This window comes from Phoenix dactylifera, chromosome 11, assembly GCF_051530095.1.
Source record: "Phoenix dactylifera cultivar Ajwa chromosome 11, Ajwa_hap1_PhDact_Kaust_v1.1, whole genome shotgun sequence".
Classification (NCBI taxonomy): Eukaryota; Viridiplantae; Streptophyta; class Magnoliopsida; order Arecales; family Arecaceae; genus Phoenix; species Phoenix dactylifera.
In genome coordinates, this window is record NC_143200.1 from 6,334,303 (window position 1) to 6,353,863 (window position 19,561).

The 19,561-nt window shown below is 36.9% G+C and overlaps 3 protein-coding genes and 1 non-coding gene across 4 annotated transcripts in view; 2 read left to right on the plus strand and 2 right to left on the minus strand.

Annotated features, from left to right (window-relative positions):
• The window catches only part of LOC120105397 (GroES-like zinc-binding alcohol dehydrogenase family protein), a 29,518-nt gene extending 27,502 nt beyond the window's left edge, over nt 1-2,016 (minus strand). Inside the window, exon 1 of the mRNA XM_039117808.3 lies at nt 1,641-2,016. Within this exon, the coding sequence (XP_038973736.2) occupies nt 1,641-1,887 (247 nt within the window). The 5' untranslated portion in view covers nt 1,888-2,016. The remainder of the gene's footprint in view (nt 1-1,640) is intronic.
• A 1,763-nt stretch (nt 2,017-3,779) lies between these two features.
• TRNAS-AGA (transfer RNA serine (anticodon AGA)) lies at nt 3,780-3,861 on the plus strand. The gene has a single exon. It is a non-coding gene; the product is annotated as a tRNA-Ser (tRNA).
• Nucleotides 3,862-4,100: 239 nt separating this feature from the next.
• Nucleotides 4,101-13,992, plus strand: LOC103717165 (MICOS complex subunit MIC10). The gene is made up of 3 exons (XM_008805453.4): nt 4,101-4,369; nt 9,590-9,735; nt 13,644-13,992. The coding sequence occupies exons 1-3, from the start codon at nt 4,231-4,233 to the stop codon at nt 13,656-13,658; spliced, it is 300 nt and encodes a 99-aa protein (XP_008803675.1). The 5' UTR covers nt 4,101-4,230; the 3' UTR covers nt 13,659-13,992.
• Nucleotides 13,993-16,418: 2,426 nt separating this feature from the next.
• On the minus strand, nt 16,419-19,396 carry LOC103717166 (uncharacterized). The gene is made up of 4 exons (XM_008805454.4): nt 19,257-19,396; nt 19,037-19,154; nt 17,198-17,277; nt 16,419-17,107 (listed from the first exon to the last, which is right to left on the minus strand). Exons 2-4 carry the CDS (start codon nt 19,100-19,102, stop codon nt 16,852-16,854), a joined length of 402 nt encoding a protein of 133 aa, XP_008803676.1. The 5' UTR covers nt 19,103-19,154; nt 19,257-19,396; the 3' UTR covers nt 16,419-16,851.
• Between the last annotated feature and the right edge of the window lie 165 nt (nt 19,397-19,561).

Here is a 19,561-nt window from a genome sequence, read left to right on the forward strand (position 1 = left end):
AAGAATATTCTAATAGGGAACAATGTGGCACATAGTTTATGAGATGAAGAGCACTAAATAAGGGATACACAGCAAAAGTTAAGTGGGATGAAGCATGTCATGGAGATAAAGTAATTGTGGGTGACAAGAAGATGGTAGAATTATAAAGTTACCTAGGCAGAACATTGGTGATGAGAGACAAAACAGAAGGGGCAATGTATTGGTTTGAAGGAAGCAATATTTGAATTAAAACGAGCATGGAAGGATACATAAAGGAAAGGTATTTTGTCGTTTAAAGTTCAAAGCACAAATACAAATAAGCAAGGGTTGGGCTACAAAATAATATTACCAAGGATAATAGTATTCCATAGTGTTCTAATTAGGTCATACAAAGTTAATGAAGGTTTCAAGTTGGAATTTAACTAACATTAAAAAAAGTTTTTGTAAAATAATTATTTAAAAACAACACTTGGATTGCGCCGGTCAATATTTGAAGTGACATAATGCACAAGAAGTTTCAAATCAGGGACCATCTTTAAGCAATGGATAGGGAATGCAAGTGTTGCTTAAGCATCACTATTGTGCAACAAAGCTCCAGGATCTTCCAGAGATTGGCAAAAAGGATTTCACAAAAGCTTGAAGGAATTTTTGCAATGATGGAGATTGTTGCAGCTGCTCGAGTATGATTTTAGGGAACCTCTAGAGCACGTGTGCCTATTGAGGTAGTGTGTGGCTAAAGGATGGAAACTAATACTCTGGTAAAATTCCTTTCGAGGGGGATTTTGGCATCCTGCCACATAAGACAACCCAGATTGGGTCTTAGTGGATAGGGAACTCTTTGGGGAGTCATACAACACAAATATAACAAGATTGAATGAAAGAAAGCTAGGCCCACGCTGCACGAGCTAGTAACACATGCTTAAGAAGAAGAACAAAACGAGGAGAAAAAGAAAAAGGGATGTCTCTTCCTTCCCTCGTATTATAACTATTATAATGTAAACTTTGTAAGAGAAAAGTAAAAACAGTAAAAGGATTGGTCAACCATAGAAAGATGGATTAGAAGTAGAGCCACAACATAATTAGAAAAAAAACTGACAGTCCTAACTCCTAGCTATTCCGGCTATGATTATTACAAATCCAGAGTCCCCTCCTCCCTAAATGGAATATCCCAAACTGCTCGACGCATCAACTCCCAAAAAAAGACAAGGGCTTTCAGGCACATCAAACCCCAGTCTTCCCATCAAAGATGTGCCCACTATATTCTCCAAAGAAAGAGCACCAGATCAGAGATCCCACTCGAACCAGTACCAGTAGCCACAGCTTGGGCCTAGCTTCATCGGAAAGCCATTGCCTTATATAAGGTGGTCTTCTACTTCAAAAGGTACTCGATTTGTTACCATTTGATGAACAAAGGGGAGCAAGACTCTTACTCTGTTGTTATCTACGGTGAAGTTAAAAGGATAAGCAGCAAGTGAGCAGATCCTGAAACAAGGTATGACAGACCAACTACTAACAGTCAATATAGGAATCAATTAAGTGATTCAGCTATCAAGTTAAAAACCGAGATGAATCCAATAAATTAGGACATAAATTTACAGAATTGAAGTATAAACATGGAAAAAAAAATACAAGAACATGACTCAAAGAAAAGGATTCGTGACCTTTAGTCTTGATGAGGAGCTCGCCGGCTTTGGGGCGGGGCATGTGGAACTCCTCGATGGTGAGGGGCCGGTTGGGCTCCCAGAAGACGGTTCCCCGCATGAAGGACGGACCGCCGGCGACATTATAGCCGGCGACGTCGACCCTCTCCTCCTTGGAGGCGGCGCCGGAAAGCGATCGCCAGAGAGAGGCGTGGGGCTTGGGGTGCCTCCGGAGGAGAGAGCGAGAGACCGAACAAAAGAAAGCCATGGGAGATCGGAGATGGAGAAAAGGTGGTGGTTTATTTGAATGAAGGAAAGAGTATTTTATTTACCAAAAAAAGGATAGAGAGTATTTTATATGTTTGGGGCGGTCTCCGGGGACGCTTCCAGGGGCACCAGGACGGAAATCGGTTTTGGGCTCATTTTATAATTAACAGGCGCGTAGATGGATAAACATGGAAGTCAGCAAATCACCGTAAAACTAGGGATCGGTTTGGTTTCTCTAAAATAATATTTTTGATATATTTAGTTGATCATTAAAAAAAATAATATATTTTAAAATAACTTAAATTTAATTGAATATTTATTTTTTAAAAAAATTATATAAAGTATTTATTGTGTTTTTAATAAATAAAAAAATTTTATCCAAAAATTTTGATTGCTTAAAAGTATTTTTTGATAAGAAAGAGAACCAAATTAGTCATCAAAAAAGTAGCTTTCTATATTTTTCATGAGTTTTTCTTTTCATTAAATATGAGAATTTTATTTTCAAAAAAATGCTACTTTTTCATCTCTATGATCGGTCAAATCTATATTCAAGCAGTTGAGAAATTATCAACTGGTCTAGTTTATTAACTTAAAATTTAAGAAATTATGTCCATTTAATGTCCGATTCAATGCAACAAATCCAATCCATTGTATATTAAATTTAGTTCCAAATAAATTGTATTCTTTTTTCTCTATTATATGCCTTCAATCTTTGATTTTTGGTTTCAGATGAATTGTATTTTTTTTCTCTATTATATGCCTTCATTTAATTTGTGTTACAAAATTATACCTCGTTGCATTAGAGCATAAAAACAATGTACCACAGAAATTTGATTATTAAATTTTTATTTATTATAATTTGTTATATCGTAATATTGTCCATCGATATAGTTGGAAAAAGAAAAAAGATTTTGCTTTATGCATTGTGTAGGTTATATACTTGTTTGAATTACTATGTATGAAATGAAAACAAACTAGTTTGATGATATTGTCTCGTGAATGAAAGAGGCAATTGAAGGGTGGATTTTTCTATCAGGTCACACACGTATATCGAGAGGCAAACGATATTGTAGACTGGGTTGCTTCTTTCGCGGCTCATCATTCTGAAAGTTTTTTTTGGAAAACTACGCGGTTGTGCCAATACTTTTACGCAGTATTTTGTTTTCTGATTTTATTGGCTGTATTTAGACCCATCGGGTGTGAACCGCCGATGTATCAAAAAAAGAAAGAAAGAAAGAAAGGGTGGATTCAGAATTTGATGGGGATGCGTCCGTTGAGAACTTTCTTTGCAAGACAGTAATTTAAAATGAATCATAATAGTAAAACCAAACGCGGAACCTCCATTTATGCAACGCTCTCTGCATAAGTATTAGTTGGACTTTCTATTGCTGGTGGGCTTCCTAGAGGGGTTTTTGAACACTGAACTATAGCTAGTATTGATTAAATCTGGCAATAAATGTATTACAGTATAGGCAATTTTGTTTAAAATGGATTTCATAGAGGTTGTGACTACATTGGCATTTCATAGAGGTTGGAGTATTGATTCTTCTAAAGGGTGGTGCTAGAGTTGCTACTTCTTGATTTATCTCGTAATGCTGAAACATCAACTATATTATGGTTGAGATTTTGGTGGCATATGATATTGATGAAATATGAAGTACATGTAAGTGGCTTATGATATTGATGAAAGATGAAGTACATGTAAGTGATACTTCATCAACCACTTTCTTTTTTGGTAAAAAAATTGGCTTATGATATTGATGAAATATGAGGTACATGTAAGTGATACTGCTGCTGCTCTCTGGCCAACCCAAATAACGAAAATCTATGGTTGAATTTTGGTTGATCATGTAATATAAAGATAATAATTTGTGTAGTCATCATGGCTCCAATGTCGATATGTCCGAGTGGTTAAGGAGACAGACTAGAAATCTGTTGGGCTTTGCCTGCGCAGGTTCGAATCCTGCTGTCGACGGCTTGATATTTTTAATTTCCTTAATTTCTTTAAAAAAATCAAATTTTTGGGCGACAGTGATCGGACGGCAGTCGACGACTTTATTTTATTATTTCCTTTTTTTGTTAAAACACAAATTTTGAGGCGACACTGATGGAACGGTTCGTTCCTATGGATGCATATCAAAAATTGTATGAGCTTCACCACATAAAACTTGCCGTGTGCTAAAACTCACACCACTCTTCTTCGTGACTCGTGAGCCCTATTTCCCCTCTCCGCACGCGAGGAAGCCAGGCAAAGCAGTGGCTGGGGAGAGGAAAAGCGGCCGAAGGGAATAATAAAAGGCTGAACGCCGAAGCTCGAACGAAGTCTCATAGTAATCGGTCCGTCATGGCGGAAGAAAAGAAGCACGACGCGATTCCTCCTCGCTACGACCTCGATGCCAAGTGGGACGCCTGCATCGATCTCACAATCCGCCGCTTCTTCTACTCCTCCCTCGCCGGCGCATTCACCGGCCTCCTCCTCTTCCGTGAGTCCTCCCTCTTTTTTTTTTTCAGTCAACCGGCTCGATCTTTTGATCTATTTTGATGCTTATTGATGGATTCTTGGGGGGAAATTCCAGGATTTTTTTTTGTGTTTTTTCTTCTTTTCTTCAGCTGATTGTTGCTTTGCCCCTTTTATTTCGCTAATCCGTTTCCTGGTCTTTTTTGGTTTACACGGACATGATGAGATTGTTTTTTGATTTATGTTTGTAGTTACCTGTGACTCATATTGGACATCAGAGACTTCGAAGAACCTTCCTTAAAGACAGGCACTATCATTAAACTATTGGAAGTTTCAAGAATTATGAAATGCACATTTGTTTTTCATGTCTTCTTCCTTTGTTTAGGGGTTAATTGATGGAAACCAAATCGTCTAATCTTCACACGTTTTATGGAAATCAGGATATATTGCCCAAAATGTGCAAACTTGTTACGTTATATACTACTAGTGTAACTGTTTTCTGTCTGTATTTATGATTCATGTTATATTTCCAACGATTTCTGACTTGTTTTTGTATCATGAAATTTTTTTGCTTGTTACACAATTTTCGGTAATAATTAATTTCATGCAGCAAGAAGAATATTTTGGAAGCGTTGCCGTTTTTAAGTGTATCTATCCTTACACTCATAAATATAGTTTTAAATCAGATTTTCGTGCATAAATAGACATATAACATGTATATATGTATTCTTGTATATAAATTTATGCAATCCACATGCTAAGAAGTTTATCACTTCCATGTGTTTGTCATATATCTAAAATATAAGATCAAGTTTGCTTTACACACGATTGCTCCATTTTAATTATATGTAAATTTAGGCCTTGCCTTTTCGCTCTTCTTCATCCTTTTCTCTTTCCTATCCTTCTATCTTTCAGCATGCCAAACTCATGGTGGCTATGAAACATGAACAAGAATACGAGATATAAGGTACAGTATTGTATGGATACACTGACACAGCAAATCTTGGCAAAATTTGGATGGAATCTAGAACTCTATATATACAGCAAGGATATGTCCATAAATAAAGATCAACATACGGCGACATTATATATGACAAAATTATTTTTTTTAATAAAAGGTTCACTCACTTCCATCTCTCTCTTTCTCTCTCTCCAGTCTCTCTCTTGGATGTGTGCGTGTTAAAGGCATATACCAATAAAGTGCATATGGGGTTATTTACCTTAATGGATTGTGAATCTAGATAATAACCTATCCAACTCCATTTGATCTTTAACCTCATAGGCCCCAGAAGTAGTCGGGGGCATCTAGGAAGTATTTGAGCCATATCCTCATTGTATAAAATACCTGCTATTTTCCAAAAATAAGTTGTTACCGACATTAAAAATTCAGCACAAATGGGTATGCAATACATGTTAGATTTGGATTTGGCTATTCTGGGAAAGCTTTCTTGGGTTACAGCATGATGATCACCATTAGTACACGATTCATGACCAATCAACCATTCTCATAAGCTCTTCATTCCCTGATGTTGCTACCATCCATTCCAGCAAAGGAGGGGCTGATGAAAGGAGTGGAACAGATTGGTAGTGGTGGCTGTGGACACAATGAGATAATCCATTGGAGAGGGCAGCAGGTAGGGTCACATGATGGTTAGATAGGTTTTTGTAGCAAGGAATGAATGGAAGGAAGGGATATTGGTATGGTACCCAAATAATAAGGTAGTTTTGTTGTGACAATTGTAAGGATTAGTGATGGCCATCACATGATGAGGAGGATACAGAAGCCTTGAATTTCAAGTTTTTATCCCTTCAGATCATAATTGGCATTGCATTTGATGATTTAGATGGACAGATTGTAATGCTTCTTTTCTGTAGTTGTTGGCAATTCTTTTTTCATAGAAAGAAAGATATTTTTGAAAGTTTCGCATATTGTTGGGTTTAAGGTAATTCATAATTTTGTATATCAAATAAGAACTAGTAATAATTAAATGTGAGGACACTCCTTGATGGCTTATTTCCAAGCAGCATAACAAATTTCGAGGGTGATGTTGTAGTGGGCAAGCAAGACCATGTTCAACTGTCTTCTAGAGGATTCTGCTTGTAGGATAATATTCCATGGAAAGTTGGTTTTTTTCATGTGTTTCTCATGTGTGGAATGACTTTTTTTTTTTTTTTTTAAAATCTTGTCATGGCTTTGTATTATCTGTCTGCTTTTTAAGTGGATGTTATTCTATATCTCCCTTTCCTTTACTTTCCTCATCAAACAAAGCTTTTTTCATCAATTGCAAGAAAAATAAGTATGCATGATTGCCACATAATTAAAATGAAGTCTGCCCTCATGTTTATCATTGATGGATCCATCACGCAAACTCATGACTTGCGATATAGTTGGTGGTCCAAAAACCACCACTTTGCTGACCATTGCACTCCAAAGGTATCCTTTTAAAAAAATCTTTTCTGCTTTCATTTTTCCTACATTGATTGCCGATGGTTAAAGGAAAGACAATTCACAAACTCATGACTTGCTATATATTTGGAGGTCCAAAATCCACCGCTCTGCTTACAATTTGTACTGCAAAGGCATTCTTTTGAAAAAATCTTTTCTGCTTTCATTTTTCCTACATTGACAGCTGATAGCTAAAGGAAAGGCACCTCACATTTGCCCCCTTCCTTTAGTGAGTTATATTCTACACAGGGATAAGCCAAAAGGGTTATCTTGTCTCACCCTTTGCTTGTTGAAATGAGACAAATCAGATTCAGAATTCATTTGTCGTATGTACTGTTTGGGATAACATATAAATTGGTCTTATCCACCTCATTACACATTGCATGATTGTCATCGAATCCACTCCTTTCAAAGTAGGTTATCATCATGAACAAATGAGGATTCTCTCCAAGACAAGAATTTGAGAGAAGTATGACACTCTAAGAGATTATCAATTTCCAATAAAACAACTTGTACCTTGAGTAACTAAGGTCACTAAGGTCACTTTAGACATGGAGGACATGACTTTACCATTAAGAACCCATTGGCCCCTGCACGCTTCATATAATCCCTGACAAGCAAAAGTTTGATCAAAGTTGGATTGGTTAAGTAGGATCTGTAAATATATTATAATTATTTCAAAACAAATGTGGAGACGATTACAACTAATGTTCCCTTTGGTGGGAGAAGTGTAGGGTCTTTGTAATGCTTCTTGGCTTGTTAATTAGCTCAAATTTTTGTTTTCCTTCTTTCTTCTTTATTTCTTACATGCACAATGCACGTGAGAGGGCTACACTAGAGGTGAGGAGAGCTGGACTGTCTCATCAAAAAAGAAGGGATGCATAGGGACTTATTTGGAAATGAGAAAGAAAGTGGAATAATGCTTGGGGTGGAGTCGAAACCCAAGCTTTCACATTATATTATAGATGTTTATCATTACCTTGATCCATGTTCTTAAAACTTACCATTTATTAAGCCATCCAAGTATTGCAAAACTGATTTGAATTGCTCGGTTCGGGATGTAGCATGCCAAAATTGTGCGGAACTGACTCGGTTTGCTAGTTTGGTACAAGAATCAATCTGTGCCAGTCCAAACCGGTTCGAACCAAGCGGAACCATCCAATTCTGCTGGACACCAACCCATACTGCTCAATTTCAAGCAGTATTGTGATAAGGAGTGAGGAAAAGATGATTGGGAGTTGTTTCGGTATGGGGTGTGTACCATACTGAACTGGTAATGTATCGTGAGGTATCTGATATTGAGATTGAGGATCTTGGAGTCATCTATATATTTTATTTTTCTCTTCTTATTTTGATATTAATGAGTGATTGGTAATGCTTAGGGAAAAAAAGAAGAAGAAAAAGACCAGAGTCACTGGAGTAAAAATATTTACCACTTTGCCAATTTTATAATGTGTGTATTTGCTCTCAGCTATGATGAGTGCATGGGAGGTCAATTCTGTAAAAATTGGTTCAGAACAGATCGTTAAAATTTTCTGGGAACTAGCCATGTCATAGATGAAAGGATATCAATATAACATGCAGTGGATTTAATACAAAACAAAAAGGGTGACGAATTAAGCGTATATTAATGTGATCTGAAAACATAAATATAGAAGTAAAAAATTACCTTGTTCACTTCAGATTTGATTTTGTGTAGATTGGTTTGGAAACCTATCCTTATTCTTCCCCGCCCCTCCTCCTTTGTTTGTGATTTCTCAAAATAGATTTAAAAGGACAAATACAACAAGTTGCACTGTATCTGTTGGTTCAATGCTTATTGTGAGATACATCAATTTTTCTTGGTTACTTTTTTTGTGATATATTTTTTAAATTAAATATGTTACTTCTTTCTTATAGTTCTTTTTCCATTTATACACTTTCTCTTTGTCATGCTTAGTGTATGTTGCATGTGCCTGTAGTCTAGTTTGTGCATGCTCGTACTAGATAATGAACCTCAAAATCCATGTAATGAAAGCTGGAAATGAATTGACCTGGATCTGGTTTGGAACAAGTTAAAACAAATTTGCCTGCAAGCTAAACTCAACCCAACACGTTAATGAGTCAAGGCTACTTGACCTGGCTCAACCATTGATCATCTTCTAGGACCCAACTAGACAACCTGTAGTTTGCCGACCTGGCTGAACTAATCCTGACCTGACCTGATCCCACTGATGCCAAAATTCCCAAACAGAAGGGAAGGAAAAAAATGGACATGGATTGACTCACTTTTAGTAGGACTAAAGATACAAGTGCACCTCAATAATGGAGGCTCAAGACCTTGGATGAATTCTTAGAGTAATATGCATGATAATGTTAAAGACCATACAAAAACTCTTTTCTTGAATTAAACAATCAATTACAAACTATTCATAAAAGATAAGACCTGAACTGACCCATAATATCTTTGACATCTGACTTGAATAATTCCTCATAGAGATGCGAGTAGTACATGCCTTTGGAAAAGTCCTTCTTTTGGGAAATCTCAATTGTGTTCTATTAGCATGGAAATGCAATATTTATTTTGCTTGAAGAAATAACCTAGAAGGTTTCTAGCCCGGAATTGAAGCTACAAGTTAATGTAATTGATCACCTAACATTAACTTTTTATGGCTTATTGATCATCAGGCTACTTTTGTAAACTTTAAAGTAGGTGCTCCTTGTATTTTTTGAACAATTATTTGTCTTCCATGTATTATCTCTTTGTGGGCATTTTGGTTTAATTGCATCATCTAGATCTTGCTTTTATTGTTCACTTAGGGAGTCCAACAACTCGATGGGCATCTGTAGCTTTTGGTGCTGGAGTGGGAATTGGAGCAGCATATACTGAATGCTCTTACATATTTGATGGTTCACCTCCAAAGTTGTCTCCAAATGTTTCAGCTGTGCCTTCTGGTTCTGCACAAGTAAGTTATTTTTTCGTTCTCCTTGTCAGTAAATGTTTAATTTAGTTCCATACTTCACTATTTCTATACCTCTTTTAAGCTTTCTTTTTAGAAAGAAGAGAATAATCTGTTCATAGTTGTGGCCATTACACAGTAACATTATTATCAGAAGTATTAACTTCTTGAATTTTTTCATTGGTAAAATGATTTTCCTGATTATTCTCAGGCAATCTGGTTGATTAATAATTTTACAATATAAGTGAGTTTAACAACTTGTTCACAAATTATATACAATACTGCTGTTTTTGGGACATTTACTAAATACTAGTTATGGTGCATGTGTATCCAATTAATACATTTATTATTAAATTAAAAATTCTGAAGTTTACCATACAGAGAGGTCTAGCCATTATGATACTTTTTTTTTGTTATTTGTGATTACAACAGCAACTACAACTGCCAATATTTTGAAATCTAGGTAATCTTAGTCTGATAAAGTAAGGATTGCATTAGGATTGGAGATCTCGAGGCCCGTGGATATTGGACTCTTAAGGGAAAAAGGGAATGGCCCTAGTGTGGATAGATCCCGGGTCCTTTCAAAATGCTGTTCTAGGAAGTGGCTCAGACTTTTGTCCATTTTGGGAATAAAATAGTTATAAGGCATCCGATCCATTGAAAGTAAAAATATTGTGAGAGTATTTTGAGAAGAAAGATATATGTTAGTCATCATAGGAGTATTATAGGAGGGGTGTATGTATTCATTAATGGTTATATGTATTTTTTTAGGAGTTTGGCAGATTTTTTTTTTATTCTTTAAAATAAGGACTTTTGTCTCTAGATGTGTTTTTTCGGAACACCATTGTTTTGAATGTTGTATGTTTGCTTACATAGTTGTTGATATGGTTGATTATAGATTAAGGCCATACTAGGGACTGTATTCTAACTACTAAGAACATGAATTTCACTTTTTAAAATCTCTTGTTCTATCATGTGCAACTTCTTATCATTCAGCTAATGCTTGAACATGTTCTAAGAAATGCTTTCAGACTAAGGTTAGTGTTTACTATGGACATAGTATTAGTTCTTTTTAAAACTCAAGAGATTTACTGGTTGCATGGTGCTTGTTTTTCTGTCAAACTCTCTAAGTTGTGTCTCTCTCCTTTGTTTGATTTACCTAAAGGTTTGACTATACAATTTGAGTATATTGGACAAAACACCATGGCAGGTTTTATTAATTTAGGAAAATATACTTGAGATGTATTGATTATCATTTTTAGTGCAAAGTGAACGAAGTTTCATAAAAGTAAAAAAATGCTCACTGAAGTTGTAAACCATGATTCATGTTTTGGTGTATTCATATTTGTATTCATATTACATCATGAAGTCTTTATATATGTAGTAGTTCATTAAAATAGTGATTCATAATTCATAGAGAAAATTGTAAAGTAAAAAATAAGTGTCTGAATGGTATATGGTATATATAACAACCTAAAACCTTAACCAACAAGGCTAGTCGGAAGGTTAATGTTGGGTTATTTAGCCTTGCATAATAAGTATCCAAGATCTACCCAGTGCGTAGCTGATGTGGGACTAAATGCATGCCTGCAAGGGTTCTCACATACTGCCCCTTGTTTAAGCCTTAGTGTCTTTCACCAGGTTAAGGGAAGCACTAAGTACTTTTTTGGGCTAAAGCTGCAATCTGAATATGAATAATTTTATACACACTGCATTCACCCTGCATGCATTTGTTTGATCGTTTATCTTAAATTTAACACTGCAGGAAGACATTCTAGAGGCCTTCCCATATACCGTTTATCTTAAATTTAATACTGCAGGAAGACATTCTAGAGGCCTTCCCATATAACATGTTTCTTTGTGACCGTTGTGTTTGATAAAGTTATGAGTTCCAAGTAGTAGTCACTGTTGAAATCCATTAGAATGCTTAAATACATTTAATTTTTTAAAAAATAACAAATAGATGAGGAAGTTATATTTTAGTATGAAAATTATTATATGTCATTTTTTTCTTCGAGGTTCAATCATTAGATTGCTATTCAGAATTTTCTCTTAAAGACCACAGTTGTTTTAATCTTTTTGTGTGGATTGTTCTTGTATGATCATTTCATTGTGGTCCATGTTAACAAACAGTTGACCAGCTCTACCTTTTGGGCTTATAATCTTCCACAGCATTTACTTATTATGAGTGAACAGATCCACTGCAACTTGTGATACTCCGAATTGTCCTGGTGAACAGTAATGTTAGCTTCGGTATTTAACAACTTAATTTAAATGTTTTTCTCTTTGGAAAAGGATGTAATTCTTTTTTTCATTAAGATAGACAATCTGTGGTTGGAAATCAATTATTTTATAGTTTTATAGTGAATGGCCCTTCATAATTACTAATTGAAACCTGAGACTTGGATCACCTGATATATGAAAGGTTGAATATATAAATGAAAGCTAGTGTAAGAGAGACATATCTGTAGTGTTTAGAGCTTTGCTATTTGAGTGGTTTTTGGTGATCGAACTATACGGATTTATGAACTTACAAGATTTTTATTTGCCTCATCTCTCAAATGCTTGTGTAGCCATATGTTCAAACCGTCTCCTCTCAAAGTAAGAAGTTGATTATTTTGTAGAATGGGCTATCAAGAGCCTACATGTATCTGGTCATCAAAATGTGAAACAAATTTGTAGTCCTTGAGAGGTTTAAATATTGAAGATAAAGTTATCATATGAGCAAATTATTGTTGACCAAGATGGTAGCATGGCTGGAGTTTTCCGTGGTCAACTTCCATGAATAATGAGATTCTAGCAGATGCAAACATCCTAGAAGATTTGAAGTTTGCAAATAACACATTGATGAAGAAACCATAGCCACATCAACTGTAGGTATGGCTTGCATTTTGGGATGTCAAGGAGCAAAAAGAAAAAAGTGTGGTGAATCCTCGGGTTGGTGCCATAAACCATGGATACAAGAATAGGTCATGAATCTATTTTCAATTACATAGAATAAGTCAAGCGTTCATAAAAAATCTTGACATAGATGTAGGTACTGACTAGGCAAGTTGGGCTAAGTCAAACATCATGAACCCAAGTGCCCATTCTGGCATCCAAAAATCCAGATGAGCGCCATGTGGCAGGCTGTTCGGACGGGCCTCGACTAGGCAAGTTGGGCTTGGTTGGGTGACTAGGTGCTCTCCCAGGTGCCTAGGCTGGTGCCTGTGAGAGCTATTGTTTGGTATAATTGGATTTCAATGAATTGGAACATCAAAACAAGGTGACCTAGAATAAGGGATGAGATTTGTTTATCTTGGTTTAACCAAATTGTTTCCCATATGACAGTGCTTGGAGCTATCCTGTCTTTCTGAATGCTCACTTGGTAAGACGGGATCTTTGGAGGCAGATGAGAAAAAAACACAAGCTCATTGTTATTTGGCTCAGCCGGTTAGTTAACAAATATCTAATTCCTGTACACCTTGAGGAAGGTAGCTCTGTTACTGTGGGCTGACTCATAAATGGTTTGGATGGGAGTAAGCTAGGCTTTTAGAGGTTAGATAAGTGGACCAAAATATCATGGAGTACTCCAATACGTGATTGCTAGCTTTTATTGTTTCTTTATCAGCAAATGAACATCGAGTTTGTTTCTTCTTAAATGCAGTGTGCATGATTTATTTTTGCCTGCCCATGGGTGTAGCAGCATGCCTTGATAAGTATGACTCTTGCATACTATGATCACCAATACCCTTTAACAAAATTAGAAAATGCAGATTTTTACTTTTCTTCAGTCCGTCATTTTCATTCCTGTTTATTTGCGCTCAAACTAAAGTTACTAAACCATGTATTTCTGTGAATTCATGAACTTATAAGCCCTATGAATCAGTATAAACTTCAGCATTTGATTTATCTGATTGCTTTCTTGGTCCTAGGTGGAACAGAACTGAAGGATGCCAACGGAATGCCAGAACAATTAGGTTGGGGATATTTATTGGGATTACTTGAATTGAAGGGCTAGATGTTGCTTTCTTTCTCCCATGTATCTGCGGCATTTTTTTATGGTTCCAATACATGTAGTACTTATTTTGCTGATTCGGTGAGAATACTGTATCAATTGGTGCGTTGGTTGATTCTGGATGGCAGATAATAAATGCCTCTTATGTAAACTGGTAATTGGGAACCCATCACTGGGGCGAATAGTTTGAAGTTTGAACATTTATGTCATGTCGTCAGACCTCTACAACCTTTTTCTTCAAGGAAAGAGAACATTTCCTCCATCAATTTTCTGATGAGAATATCGCATGGAAATTTTGTTTACTAGCGTATAGGTTATTACTCATTGAAGGTAGTCAAATTGTGGAACTTGGTGATCAACTTTGTGGATCATCTCCAGTAGAGGATCTCGTATCTTGAATTTCTTGTAACCTTGCAAATTTGAGTGCATGAAGTTTTGCAAATAGGCCCGACTGTTGTGGACTATGTCATTAAAAACTTGTTCACGTACAAGCTTATGTGCTAAACCTGGCACTTGGGAAATCATGTCTCAAGAAGAAGCTTTAGGAGCGACAGGGTCAGCTTCTGCATCTGATTTTGCTATAGATCAGGTTTGGACTCTGCTGCTTTGCTATCTGTATTGTACCCAGAGGTGCGTTTTGCGCATTGGGTTTATTTGTATCTTGCTTCAGTTGGGTTAGGTTTGAAAATTTTCGACTTGCTTAATCAAATGTAAATTGATTACTAACACACTCCAGACTGAAGCTGCTCTTTATTAAACTGATTTACTGCAGGGCTTCTAACCTGACCTGAGTGGAACCTTGCTCAAATCGATGCAACACCAACCATGTAGTCGGGTTATTTGTCAGGTCTGGTAGGGATTGATTTTGTATTTTGTTGGTCGGTCCCCTCATCCACCTAAGTTGCATTCGTAGATCTTTCCCTTCACTGATTTAAGCCTTTGGCTTGACTCACCAATCAGAAAACCAGGTTTTGCGCATTCTGCTCGAAGTTCAAGACATTAGTTGCCGGACCTAGATTTTTTGTTGCATTTTTGTTAGATCAATTGGGTGGGATCAATAACCAAACTGAACAAGAAACAAACATCTCATTTAAATAAAAATAGACTATAACGATCTGAATACAGTTTATTTGGTTAGTATTTAACACTCACTTCCCAATTTTAATTCCTCAATGCCATCATCTAGTATCCGGGTAAAAAATGGAATGCCAATTTTCGTCACTCAACAAGAGAAAACAGCCGGTCCAGTCTTTACACGGCCATTTTGTTCTGGTTGTTATTTGCAGCAAATGTGTAGAATATGACAGCACCTACAACAATTCATGAATACAGGAACCATTACCATCCATGACTTCAAACAGTTCAATTATTCATGTAGGATAAGACTTTGAAAAGCTCAGTAGATTAAAAATCATGAAAAAATTAAGGGTAAAAAAAAAAAACAGATTCTGAGTTTCTACGTATAAGCAGATGCCCTTCAACTGATAGCTACCAACAAATATTTCGCCGCAAAAAGCAATCACATTGAGAATGATACATCTCTGGATATCTCAGCTTGCACATTCTTAGTGATAGCTTTGACATGAATTTATGTGCAACATATCAAACTTGTCAATTATGGAATTCACCAAATGAATGTTAGCTCATCAATTATGGAATTCACCATCTCCGTAAGTATGCTTTAACTCCATTACAGCAATGCCAGCACCAGCTGCCTTCATCTTCTCTATGATATCATTAGCCTCCTCCTTGGTAACATCTTGCTTCAATAAAACTGGTTCCTTCTCTATCAAATCCTTGGCCTCCTTCAACCCAGGATTGTGGAATGTCCTGACCTCTTTGATCACCTTGATCTTTGCAGCAGACATCAAGCTTCTCCAATTTGACATCAAATGATGTCTTCTCTGCTTTCTTCTCCTCTGCCTTTGATGGAGCAGCCCACATCTGTGATCCAAAATTGCTTGGGTTGCTTCAGCGTGTCCAAGAGATTTGGGGCCCATCTTTTTCAGCTTTTCCATGGGGAGGGCAGCAATGCGATCAGCAACCTGCAAAATTTTATCAGATGGAAGGGGCCAAGGTACCTTTTGAGTTCCCCCAAGGCAATATCAGCAATAAAGAAGCAACAGAAACATGGAGGCCTTTTAAGGCATTAAAGAGCTTCATTCTATCACTATTCTCTAACTACGTACCCATGCCTGGTGCGTTAAGTTGCCGTTGCACCAAAAAAAAAAAGAAGAAAAAAGACAGTCAAGAAGAAGCAGGAAGAATGATGCAATATGCCTGAACAGGCTATATACAATGTAATATGTCAGCTACCACCGCCTATATAATTCACATCTGTGGTGAGAATTTGTCTTGTTCCGAGTTTACAGGCTATATCCTCTTTGACCAATCGGCCAATTAAGTCCTACACCTTTGTAATACAAACTGCAAATATTTCAAAGACATACACATGATGCTCCATCTTAAAAGTTTGCAGCCCTCATTCTGCATGTCGATCATCAAGTTTGGCATCATTGGAAACATTTAATTATTCTGCACAACAGAATCTTGGTGGCCTCTTTTTACATCAACCTGGTGTTTTTTTTTAAGCCATATTTCTATGAAAATCACCGCTGTTGAAGACATGCCTCTGAATTGCAGTTACCCTCTGATGAAGAAGGCAATAGTATTGGTAACAGCTGACAAGGCATTTTGCAGAATGAACTTGCAATATGAGTATAGAGACTGAAACATAAAAGATATCTAATATGCATATCACCAATGTAGTCAAGAAGCTAGGGCAGTTCAGCCAAATCATCAAACATGAAAACTGTAACGCAGCAATTAACTGTTCCACAGTGCTAACAGCAAGAGTTTTTGAAAGCCTGAGTATAGTAATTTCCTCAGGAAGTAACAACCCATTATCTCTGAGCAGCTAAATGACTCTCGGATCAACAGATTCAATATAGCAAGTTATCAAGGCCGTACAAACAACCAAGCATCTCTCAAGGTCCATGAATGATAATAGATAGATGTGATGTTAGCAGGTAGAACTCATTTCATCAACAGATTGTAATAGGAACCAGCTTCCAGAAGATAGTCCTATATGACTATAACATCTAGGGATACACGCCTCCTATATTTCATTTACTCTTCTTTGTTGACTGTAAAGACATGGCTGGAGGCATTGCCCTCTTCTTGGCAAAAGCATTTGTTCTACTTTCAGGTTCATCATTGTCCTCTTCACTTGGTCCACTGTCTTCAGCAGTGTTTGTCTTTTCTAGATTTCTGGAGGCTTGTCTCTTTTTAGCATTTACCTTCCCAAGCAATTTTCTTTCAACAGGATCAGTTGAAGCCGCCACTTTTGCATGTGGTGTGACTTTGGCTCCCAGACCCAGCCTTCAGAAGCACAAATATCATCAATTCCCACAAAATAATACATCACCGAAAAATTCATATGCTGAAAAGAAACAGTAACGAGAGTTAAACCTCGAAGGCCGACCTTCAAAATCCCGTTCATTAGATTCACCTGTTGCTGATGCACTCATATTATTTACCCAAGATTCAACCTGAAAAAACCAAGTTACCACATGTGCAGGATATTTCAGTTAGTGATAGCATTACTACAAAGGAAAAACAACATAAAATGGTAAAGCAACTTGTGTTTCTAAAATGTTAAATCTGTTCCAAAATATTTATTACCCTTATAGGTAGGTGCTTAGGTGAACTAAGGAATGATTGTGATGAAGGTCTGCCGTACCGTCCCGTACTATCCAATACGGGGCGTACTGTACCAAAAGAAAATCGGTACGAAACACATCTTCAAGTTGGTACAAGCTCCGTACCGTCCGTACCGAGGCGTATCGAGGTGCGTATCGGTCCATATCGAGGTGTACCAAGATAAAAATTGAGAAAAATAGTTAGAGAGCTATTTTAGTACATAGGCGTACCGTACCATACGGTATCGAACCGACCGATAAGGTACCGATACAGTACCTAGTACCGAGATTGTGGACCTTGATTGTGATGATAAATGAGGTATAAAACACAGGTTTCAATGCACATTTCAGTTTCCACTAAAGAGAAAGATAATACATGATTGTCATCATGAAAAGAGAGATTTAGCCATTCATCAGTCTTGTTAGGCACATCCGCAAGTTGTTTGCTCCTAATTGGGCTTCAGAGCTACCATTCAATGCATTTGGCATATCAGTCATTCAGCAGCTTCTTGCTTAGGTGGCACATAATTGCATCCCAAATACTATTACCACTCTATGTTTCCTTGATATATGTTTGTATGCGGCTTTCTTGGGCATGGCTCTCCTTGGCAAAAAATCATCTCATACCCGTTGCTCTCTTTCATATCACTGGTTTTCCAGCCAATTTAAGGTTCTTTCAAAGCATACTCCAATACATTAATTGGCTAGAGAAAATTATTTTTAGCACATTCACCACCAGCATATTATTTGTTTAGATTGATAATATCCTCATGCATCAGATTTCAAAGAAAATCCTTATAAAATTTTAGCACCTCCTGAAGAACTGTGATGTTGCATCTTTGAAGGTAACTGAGTTTCTAGTTTCTGCAAAGAATCAAACAGTATTGGCAGTGTTTTCTTGTTATTTCCTTTTATAACTCTCCTGAGTGTAAGAAAATGCATTATACAGCAACAAAAAAAACTTAGACCTCCATCCCCTCCAATCGCCTCCTTCATTATGCATTTGATAATGTGGTCTCAACCAATCCAAGAAACCTCAGCCTGCTGATTAAATTTCTTGTACCAGAAGTCCTCAACAGGAAATACATATTACTTAACATCCTAGCTTCAACTAAAATCTTAGCCCATCTTTTCCCCTTTCAGACTCACACGGATGCTGTTTAATTCTTTTAGGCCCCTCAGCATCGCCATATATTTGACAGGTAAGTTTTCAAGCCCACATACCAGTCCACATCAGTTCTCAGTAAAGAGGCTGCAAACACTCGACTGGCCATCCACCTACCTGCCCAAGTTGGCACATCGCTCTTCTTCCAAGATTGGTGCTTTACCCCTCAACCATCGTTGAAACAAAATAGAAACTATAAATGAAGGCAGTGGTGTAAAGGCTTATAGGATGAGAAATCCATTCACCAAAAAGAACAAAAAAAAAAAAAACATAATAGGCAAATAAAAAATACATATCAATATCAAATCAAAAGAGGAATTTCGATGCAAGATTTCTCATTGCAGCACAGGCCCATGGAATCGAAGCGCAACAGGTGTAAAGATTCGATTTTTAGCTATCAAATCGAAAAAGAAAGACGAGATTATATGAGCTCAGGACTCTTACTAGTTTCAATGCCTTGTCTAGCTTCACCACTCTTGGAGCCACCTTCGCTTTCGCCTCCGTGCCCATCGGTCCAGGACTTGAATCGAATCACAGAAATAGCAGAACTACGAGCAAAACCCTAGAGGAACCAAGAAAGGATTTCAATGAAATTCATGTCAAAACACCACAAACATGAGAAAAAGATTATTAGAGAGAAGAACCAAAAAACAAAAATCCACACCTGTTAGCGTCCCGGAGTAAGGGAAAACCTGCACTCTATTAGGGTTTTGGTCTCGAGCGAAATTTGGGTAAGCACCAAGAAACAGGTGCCGACTTTAGAATGATTGGAAAATTTTATTAAAGACGGCCAAGCTGAGGAATTTACGTTCTAACTCGACCCTACTCCAACTTGTAAAATTATTTGGGCTTGCGGGCTGTAGCTCCTGTAAGTGCAAAAGCTAAAAAAAAAATTAATTTGAATTGGATCCAATTTCGATCCAATTCGGATTCAAATTTTTTGAATTGGGATCGAATTATATATAATCC